The 10,804-nt window shown below is 33.1% G+C and overlaps 1 protein-coding gene across 2 annotated transcripts in view; it reads right to left on the bottom strand.

Annotated features, from left to right (window-relative positions):
* The window catches only part of LOC108907865 (inactive dipeptidyl peptidase 10), a 115,731-nt gene that overhangs the window by 79,425 nt on the left and 25,502 nt on the right, over positions 1–10,804 (bottom strand). Inside the window, exons 2-3 of one of the 2 annotated variants that reach the window (XM_023454181.1) lie at positions 8,896–9,066; positions 385–525 (exon numbers count right to left, since the gene is read on the bottom strand). In XM_023454181.1, the coding sequence (XP_023309949.1) occupies positions 385–525; positions 8,896–9,066 (312 nt within the window). The remainder of the gene's footprint in view (positions 1–384; positions 526–8,895; positions 9,067–10,804) is intronic. The other variant, XM_023454182.1, reaches the window with a different exon arrangement.

The raw sequence follows: 10,804 nt of genomic DNA, 5'->3' as shown, positions 1-10,804 counted from the left end.
AAGTTGTAGATCTTTTTATTACCTACAACTTTGCCATTTAACTTTTTTCCATAAGACTTGTAATTTTTCCGGAAATCAAGGGAAACCGTTTTTTACCCTTAACAACTCACCCCCTTCCCCTTCCCGACCTCAGATCGCCCGTAAATTATTTTTCCTTTCATTTCTGTTATATTCTCTTTCTTTTCCAATGGGTTTCATCCTACAATAATTTTTTTGGTTTCAAAAATTATCGACCCTGGTCTATAAATGATTACATCACTTGTTATTGGTAAAATGTGTTATTTAATTTTAAAACTCACTTCCAGTAATATTACTTCGCACTACTATGCAGGTAATTGTGACTGGGAAATAAGCTTATTCAAAGATTAAGAATAACGAACTTACCAAAGTGTGGTTAGTAACTAAAATCGTAACAGTGAAGTTTTTGCTGGTGTCCAGGATGGAAAGGCTTCCGTCGTCCGCTTGGAAAACGAAGTGGGTGGGGGAGATCCACGAGGAAGGCAGCCTTTTTGGTGTTATGTCGCTCTGAAATAGAGACAAATGTAATTGCTACTTGGAAGAAATAGTAGGCTTTTAAATTACTTCCTGCGCCAATGATATTAGGTGGGAAAAGTTATTGCGGTTTTTTGCAAGTGGAAATTTATGGAGAATTTCGGTACTGAGTTAAATAAAACTCTACAAACAAATGAAAGCTACATAGAAGTGGCGCTGTGATTTAATTGTTTGTTGGTACTTGAATAATTATCTCTGTACAAGTAGAGTTTGCTTAAAAACTATTCGTAAGCATAAAGGTTTGGATTAGGCATAGCATATTTTTTTAATTTTTACACTTGTAGGTGACGCAGGACGCTGTTATTTAAACAAATTCATAAACATCGCATACAGGGTGTTCCACCTAAGAGGGGTCCTCTTGTAACTCTGCAAATGTAAAATTTATAAAAAATGGCTTTAATAAAAGTTGCCTGGAATTATGTGGGCCATGTAAATAACATATCTTTTGCTTTACAGGGTGTTCCATTTCGCGTGGGCGCTACACAACTTTGTTAATTTAAATGGAACACCCTTTAATTATTACATTTTTTGAATTCCTTGGTTAATATTAGGTAGAGTTTATTAAATGTACATGATGTTTAAAAATTACGGTTTTCGAAACAATCAGTTGTTTTTGAAAAAAATCACAATTTCAGCTGTCTAAATGAGGTTAGATAGCATCTAAACCGTAAGAGTTAGAAACCTGCAGTTTCACAGTTCGTTTTGGCATAAATCACTCCATCTTGTCATCTCTGAGCAAGACGTGTACGTTATTCAGACTCGGAAATACTGAGAGCTACATTTAATAATCTTACGAGTTGAAAAACTTTTTTTTTTTCAAATGGAACGACCAATATTAATTGTCATGGGTGAATGCAAAATTGAATGCCCTTTGACTGATAAAAGGTTGTCCATACTTATCTTTAACAGTTTTCCAGAAAAATCATTTTCTTTTCTAAAGTCCGAAAAAGTAGCGCTATGTAACAACGTCAAGAAGGCCTTGCAAAACTATTTTTCTCTCACATTTTATCAGTCCTGGGACTGACAGTGTCAATAGTTACTGGCATGTTTAAAAAGTTTGACAAACAAAAGTAAACCACTAACAACAACTAAAACAAAACGCAAAACGAAACAAACGGAAACTCGGAACACAAGGAGAATAATACTTAGACCGCTGATTTACAACGAAGTGTCCTCTATTTTGATTAATACACAAACGAATTCGGTTTTTAAAAGACCGTTTAACATGTCTTGAAATGTGTAACAAAAGCCGGGACGCGCAGACATTTATTTATTAGTTCTCGGAACGATGGGCCAAGTAAAATATTCTTGTCAACACAAATTATCGAAAGTTGAGGGTTTCAAGTTGGTAACGTCGCCAAGACCGTCCTTCGGGAAAGGTCACCCGAAATTTAGCAATATTTTTAACAAGTTTACTTAAACTGTCGGGGCCATGTGTTAAGCGTCTAGTACACGAAAGAAACCGATGTTTTTAATAGGTAACGCGCGAAACAGCGAGAAGAGCGTAGGGATTCCAAGTAGAATCAAATTAAAAAAATTGTAAATTGATAGTAATTCGAAAAGTCATGGCTGGTTTTTCGGCGGATTTTCCAAGCTATTAAAAATATATTAAATGACTTTGACTAATCCGCCCCGTATTTGCTACACGGAGTCACTAAGGGAAGGCTAGGGTTAATTATAAGTAAGTTCAGCTTCAGAATTATTGATATAAATGTAAGTCAAGTCANACGAAACAAACGGAAACTCGGAACACAAGGAGAATAATACTTAGACCGCTGATTTACAACGAAGCGTCCTCTATTTTGATTAATACACAAACGAATTCGGTTTTTAAAAGACCGTTTAACATGTCTTGAAATGTGTAATAAAAGCCGGGACGCGCAGTCATTTATTTATTAGTTCTCGGAACGATGGGCCAAGTAAAATATTCTTGTCAACACAAATTATCGAAAGTTGAGGGTTTCAAGTAGGTAACGTCGCCAAGACCGTCCTTCGGGGAAGGCCACCCGAAATTTAGCAATATTTTTAACAAGTTTACTTAAACTGTCGGGGTCATGTGTTAAGCGTCTAGTATACGAGAGAAACCGATGTTTTTAATAGGTAACGCGCGAAACCGCGAGAAGAGAGTAGGGATTCCAAGTAGAATCAAATTTAAAAAATTGTAAATTGATAGTAATTCGAAAAGAGAGTCATGGCTGGTTTTTCGGCGGATTTTCCAAGCTATTAAAAATATATTAAATGACATTGACTAATCCGTCCCGTATTTGCTACACGGAGTCACTAAGGGAAGGCTAGGGTTAATTATAAGTAAGTTCAGCTTCAGAATTATTGATATAAATGTAAGTCAAGTCAATTAGGTAATTATTAACCTAATATAGTTACATCAGCGTCCCGATATTCAGGTTCTCGTCAATAAGACAAGAACCGAAACTTTTGGACCCAAGAAATGGGCGTGTGAAAGCGAGTTGTGGAATTTAGGAAGGATCTCGAAAAAGTCAGTTCTTCCTTGAGTTTCACATTGAGCAGTCTAATTAACTGTAGAGCCTCGGGCTAAATTGATTTAATTTAATAATGGTTAAAGTCTTTTCTAAATTTTGCTATGAAGCGCGCATTCCCTGAATCTCGGTACGCTGTCGCGTGTGTAAATTAATTAATTTGGTAATGTCGTCGAGCCGTTGTGTTGCTATTTTGTTTGTTTGTTTTTTTATTGTTAATAAAACCCTTCCTGGAAGTTCTGGTGTTTCCTTTTGTTTCTCCAACTTCAGTGTCACCCTCTTTAGCCAGCCACTAGATTACATTTCACATAAGCGATGAATGGTAAGTGCTTGGAAGTAATTCTCTGAACATACAACATTTCTAAGTTCCCACGTGTTAATTAAAGTATAATTATAATAAACTCCTTTTCGAGATTTGAATAGATAATTAATGAAAGGTAGATAATTAAAGAAATTACCCCTCAGGTTAAAAATGCTGCTGTAATGCGCTGCCACATATCTTCCGCGGTAGTTAGTGGTGTAACGTAAACTTTAGTTCTTACAAATCCCCATAAAAAGAAGTAGCAACTTGTCATATCTGGACACCTTGAAGGCCAGCTCACTGGTCCCCCGCGCCCAATCCATCTATTGAGAAAAGTTTCGTGTAGAAACTGAAGAACCGCAGCGGTATTGTGAGGTGGAGCACCATCATGTTGCATCCACATTCTTCGAAGTGTAGCTAAAGGAATGTCGCCTAATAAATCTTCTAGGGTGTTTGTTAAAAAGTTTAAATAAACTGCTCCAGTTAGATGTTGGTCCCCACACGTTCAAAGACCATCGTTGGCTATGAGTTGTCCGGAATTGGTGAGGATTTACTATGTCATAATAATGACAATTATGACTATTAACGAAACCATTTTTATGAAAAGCAACCTCATCGGAGAACATGGCCCGTTTAAAAAAATTATCATCTTGATTTAACATCTCAATTGCCCACTGACAAAACTCCAGCCTCCGCTGAAAGTCTACTTTTAGTAACTCTTGGTGTAATTGGATGCGATAACGATGTGCTGTGGTGTTTTTGTATAATCCTATGTATCGACGTTGTGCTAATACAATTTGCAAGACCTTCTTGACGCTGTTACATAGTTAACTACTTTTTCGAACTTTAGAAAATAACCTGATTTTTCTGGAAAACTGTTAGAGATTAGTATGGACAACCTTATCTCAGTCGAAAAGGCATTCAATTTTGCATTCACACATGACAATTGGGGGTCATTCAATTAAAAAAAGTTTTTTAACTCGTAAGATTATTAAATGTAGGTCTCAGTACTTCCGAGTCTGAATAATGTGGGTACATGTTTTGCTCACAGATGACAAGATAGAGTAATTTATGCCAAAACGAATTGTGAAATCTGCAGGTTTCCAATTTTTACGGTTTAGACGCTATCTAGCCTCATTTAGAGAGCTGAAATCGTGTTTTTTTTTTTTTAAATAACTGATTATCTCGAAAACGGTAAGTTTTAAACACCATGTACATTTAACAAACTCTACCTAATTTTAACCAAGGTATTCAAAAACGCAATAATATACAGGGTGTTCCATTTAAAATTACAAAGTTATGTAGGGCGCACGCGAAATGGAGCATCCTGTAAAGCTAAAAATATTATTATAAATAAAATATAAAAATATAAATATTCTTTACATGGCCCACATGATTCCATACAACTTTTATTAAAACAATTTTTTTATAAATTTTACAGAAGAATTCATATTAGGTGGAACACCCTGTATATGTACTTTTATTTTATACCTTTTTTGTCACTGTTTTTCAATTTATCAGATATGTCTTTTTAGTAGCAATAATTATATATTACAAAAAAGTATATTTAATAAAAACAGGACGCTTAAAATATTAATCAGAAAAACAATTCGACATGGAATCTAAAACTGAAAAAATAAAATTTAAAAATGAAGGTGTTATCAAAAAACTTAATATTCGTAATTTTTGGGAAAATAATATTAAAAAAGGAGCATGAAAACATTTTAACTGGAATATTCAAAACTATTAACTTTCATTACACTGACATTTCATGATGCGAGTGTAAATCTACAAGTTACTGAATGAATTTCTAACGAAATATCGAACGCAAATATATTCCTCTATTGCTGAATCTTTAGATGGAACTATTTATCGGAATCATAGAATCATGACTTTTATAATAGTTTATAATAGTTAATAACATTTTCTTTGATTGAATTAATTTATTTTACTAAACCTTGAAAATATTTTTCTATTACTAAGAATCATTTTATTGAGTTCTACATACTTCCGTGCATAAAACGAATTGTTAGCAATGTTTACAATAATTTCGTTAAATAAGGCTGTTAGCGCGGGATAAATATAACGTAATGATGACGTTACGTTGCCTGAAATTGAGACAAATGTAGTTGAAGCTTGGATAAAGTTGCAACATGTTTTCTTTATCATAATTACATGTCTAGAATAATAATCAACTGCAGCATCTACCAAGGAAATGACATTCAGAAGTTTATAATGTTCCTCCCAACATTTGTAAAGCACAGTTGTACTTTATCTTTCCCTTTATATTAAATAAACAAAATCAATTTATATGACGAAACAACTATTATCTTAGAAGTATGGGAACAAATCCGGGATGTATGATGAATTCGTACGTACTTGTCTTTGGTACAACGACACTTCTAAAAGAGACGCAATTCTCACTAAGTAATTTCGCAAGTCTGACCATTCTAATTTCCAGATGCGATATTTAAGGAATTTCTCAAATGTTTCCAACTTTATGGCTTGTACTTTCCTAATTTATTTCTAACCTTAACTACGGAATGCTTACTGGATTTCATAAACTTTGCTCGTTATTTACAACTGTACACGGAATTTTTCTTGAACTTAATAAAACCACTACACGTTGTAAAATGTCAATGGGTCTCATATTTTACGCGTCTCCGTATCGCTGAACTTTTTTCGTCAGATATATTGAAAGATTCTTTGTCGATCGATTATTTAATAACTCTGTTACGGGAACGCTTGCGGGAATTGTTTCTGTTTTATTTTTCCTGCTGGTTTGTGACACACCCTCCACCCTCCTGTCCATAAACTTGCGGATGCACTTTACAAAAAGGATTTTTTATTCGAGTTTTAGATAATTTAGTATCACCTTTTTCATATGTATATTTCTAACTTAATAAATGTTTCATCGAACTGTAGACGAGTCTTAAATACATCATTACCAACCAGAAAGTAAGAAACAGTTATTAACGTGGAAGTACTCGTAATCTTATATTTTGACATGGTGTCAAAAAATTGAAGATACATACTTCCTTTGGGAAAGTGGTGATTAGTACACGATATAGTGAGCAGTTTTGCGGTACAGAATAAAATATTCGATGTTGTGATTCTGAACTCTTAAAGAACGTTTGTAACGTCACAAGTTTACAAAAGATAATGTGGCAATTGAAGTGGTTCAAAGTAGGGTAAAAATTGCACCAAAACTCTTTGGTAAAGAGCATTCGCAAGCTTATGGGAAAGTAGATCCTATGAACTAGGAGTACAATGTAGAGGTCTAGAATCCTCGGAGAAATTGAGTGTTGGAAAAAACTCGTTTTTGTTCTAGAAAAATTTAAAAAATTCGGAAAAATTGAGTTTAATTATAATGCAGGATATAAAGGGTTCTAACTATTGTCTTTGTAATTTAAATAACATATTATGCAGTGTTTAGTTTTCTGCACCAACTCAAAAAAGTGGGGTAGGAAATTCTGTTATTTTGATAATGATTACGTAATGTGTAGGAACAAAAAACGTGTTTCTTTAATTTTTCCCAAAACATAGTATTGATTATTTGGAACAGAAACACGGCTGGATGGGTCAACTTGTCAATTTACATGGTACATTGAGTTGTAAAAATTTCTCACAGTATTAATCTTTTTGTCAATATTTGTAAAGTAGGGGTCGATGGTTTAAAAATCCGTAAAAATTTCCATTGATGGAACTGTTAGAATATTTAATTTAATAAATTGATTTTTGCAGTGATCTCTATAACTAAGACTTGAGATACTCCTAATTGCTTTTCTCTGCTGCGCGAACACATCCATAGCAGAAGTAGCATGACACCACACAATAAGTGCATACGATATGTGGGAATGAATACAACCATAATATGCTGTCACTAGAATGTTCACTGAAACCTTACTTGCAGGCTGTAAAGTAAGTACATGTTGTTCGACATTTTTTTGAAAATATAATTAGTATGATGTTCTCAAATCAATTTAGTATCCAGATAAACTCCCAAGAATTTAACCTCAGAGTTAGCCTCATACTCAATCTCTCGCAATGAAAAGATCATAGTCTCGGACTTAGATATATTTAAGCAAAGCTTATTAGCGGTAAACCATTCATTAACAGTTAACTGAGCCTGAGAGATTGTATTAATTAAATCTAAGGGTATTTTACTTCTTACTGACAGACATGTGTCATCAGCAAACAAAATTCCTAGAACATTATTATCCAACGAGTTAAGTAGGTCAGTAATATAGGTTAAAAATAGTATGGGCCCCAATATTGATCCTTGGGGTACCTCGTGTTTAACAGTTTTTAAGTCGGATTTTACATTACTGTAACTCACTAATTGCTGCGTATCTGTCAAGTAAGAACTCAACATCTGCATACTGTCCTCGGTAAACCCATAAAATTGTAGTTTTCTAACAAAAATATTATGAGATACACAATCAAATGCCTTTGTCAAGTCTAAGAACTGTGTAGCTATATATTCACCATTTTCAAAACCTTCATCAATATATGAAATAAGTTTGTTTGTAGCCAATGTGGTAGAGCCATAGAACCATACTGATTTCAATTCACAAAACCATGGGTGTTAAAAAAATACTTAGTAATTTGTATTTTCAATATGATTCATACATTTTTGCAAAATATGGAATTATGGATATGGGTCTAAAATTGGAAGGATCATTTACGTTATTCATTTTATATATTGGTACTACTTTAGCAATTTGTAGAGAGTTTGGAAAAATACTCGACTTGATACTAAGGTTAATTAAGTTGGTAATTTGGATTATTATTGAATTCATTATACTTTTCACTATTTTCGTATTTAGGTTATAAACATCTTCACATTATTCATTTTTTAAAGTCATAATGACATTGGCTACTTTCTAGGGTGTTACCTCCATAAATTGAAATTTATTTTCTCTATTCCGTAAATTACAGGTTACAAGTACGTAAATTTATTATTTCCTCTGATTCCTCGATAATCATAACTAAATTTTTTGTCAAAAGATCTTGAAACCAGAGACTTCAAGAATGGTTTCTTTCTCTCGATACGACCATTTTTCACTGAGATACTGAAAAATTTATGAAATATTTTTGTTCCCTTAATTTTTTCCAGGAGTGCACAATTTCTATAAGAACTCTTGTAACAATGTTTGTTCTTTGAATGAATTTTTTTTGATTCAGAGTGAGTTATAATTAGGTGCAAAAAATTTAAACAAAATATCGTCCGACCGAAATAATAAAATCAACGGTATATGCATAATGTAGTTCAGTACCAAAATGTTTCCTTAAATAGTTCAAAATTTTTTTATTCCTGTGACTCCATTACGTTTCAAGATGTTTCGATACAACTTGGCATAAGGGAGTTTTTGAGATAGCCGAACACGAATATAAATTATTTTTTACCTAATAGAATAGATAAGATTTAGCACAGTCAAAGCAACATTTGAGATTATAAGATCTATTCGGGAACAGGGGTTAATATATTGTTATAGGATTAAATGGGTTAGTGGTGAAAAAAAAAACTATTTCCATGCTTCTCACCTGTAAAAATTCCTCCAACTGCATCCTTTGACCATGCCAATAGAGTAGTTCATCGACGTAACCGACCAAGAATATGGCTGCTACAATCCCAGATATCACCAAACCAATAACGAGTAGAGAGAAAATTATAGACCACCAGTTATGCCCTTCATCTTCATGCAGTGCTAGCTCCTGTCAAAATATACCTAGACAGATGAACCTAATTCTTGCTGTGTATCAAACATTTTTCAGAATTGTCTTTGATTTCAATTTTCAGTTGTTACTTATTTGTTTAATAAAATATTGTAATAATATGAGATTATTATATCTGAAAAATTTTAATTAACTAAATCTCACTCTCGTGGAAATTTTGTTTTAATAACATTTTACTCATGTTTTGGATTCGACTATAAAAGGATTTATAGATTAATTATTGTGCAATAAAAATAACTTCAGTTGTAATAAACACACATGAATGGGGTGCATTTCATTAAATATTTGGAGCATGAAATATTAGAATAAATATAAAATTATGACTAACTGATTTAAATGGAATGGGAATCGTAGGCTTGTGTTCTGCTTTTATTGTAAATACTATAATTCATATATAAATAGAACTAATATAAACAACTTGTAGATCTGTAATGAATCCAATATATCTGTCAATAAAATGTAAAATGTACGTATTAATGTTAATATCGAAAACATGTTTTTGATTTCTTTGTGTTAAAGTTTGATATATGAATGAATTTCAGAGAATTTTTTCAAATAACATAAGTAGTTCTAAAAAACGTATCACGAGTTTTTTTGAAAAACCTAAATTTCAAATTTCCGTATTGGGCCTAGTGGTTTAATTATTAATAAAGATCATATTTTATTGGTAGGTGGATGCAACATGCATTTTCAATAATCAAAACCGTTAAAGCTACAAAAAAAACGCTTAAAACTGAAAATCATCGAATTGATAAAATGTACGATTTGCAGACAGACACGTACTAATCCTTGTAAACAAGGGCAGAATGAAGTTTTTATCGTATCAGTGTGGTAAGTCAGTAGATATCATAAAAAAAAAATTTATTTACAAAAGATGGCTCTGCCAATTGAGTTTTCACACCTTAATATCCTTTACAAGTTTGTAAACGCCCTGTATAATATTCAGAGAGAGAAATATAGAGAGAGGGATATATATATATATAGAAAGAGATAGAAAGAGATAGAGAGAGAGACGGACTAGAGTGGGTTGAAAAAGCAATATCGGATTGATTTGGCTCAGTAACTTGCCTCCTTCAAGATTTTTCATATAAAATATGTCTCGTTCTTGATGAAACACTTTGTATGAATTATTTGCTCAGCAGTCGGAAAGAGAAGTGTATCAACGCGAATGCTACTATACAGGGTAGCCGATCGAAAACGTACCGCAAGGCACCATCCAAAAACAGGTAAAGTTTGCTTCTGAGGGGGACAATTTTTGGCGCAAAAAGCATAGCAAAATCTTCAACCCCCTAAGTGGGGGTGCCATCCCCCAAATTTTTTTAAATGGGAATGGGGGTCAAGTGGGGGGTCATTAGAAAGGGCTTTTAATTCTCTATACATCGATTCTTACTTTTTGAAAATCGATCCATTATTTTAGAAAATATGCAGCTTTGAAAATACGAACAATATTTTTGACGAGAAATGCGAAAATCGATTTAATTTTACTTCAAAACTTACGGTATTAGCTTGGTAAATTCCTTCAAAAGAATTCGCTTTTTTTTTTTCTGATTTGCGAATTCTTTAGCCTGATTTTGGTGAGCAAAAAATTGTCCGCTTTTTGTTTCGTATTTAGATAGGCCACAAGAAGTTGCTAGATAACTGTCTTGTGACTTGTAGTTGAAGAGTACCAATACTGCCGAGTCTTTTAAATTGATTAATTATGGTGTACTCAATTCCA

Source organism: Anoplophora glabripennis, unplaced genomic scaffold, assembly GCF_000390285.2.
Source record: "Anoplophora glabripennis isolate ALB-LARVAE unplaced genomic scaffold, Agla_2.0 scaffold213, whole genome shotgun sequence".
In the NCBI taxonomy this organism is placed as follows: domain Eukaryota; kingdom Metazoa; phylum Arthropoda; class Insecta; order Coleoptera; family Cerambycidae; genus Anoplophora; species Anoplophora glabripennis.
Note: the sequence above shows the minus strand (reverse complement) of the source record. Positions and strands in the feature narration are given on the sequence as shown.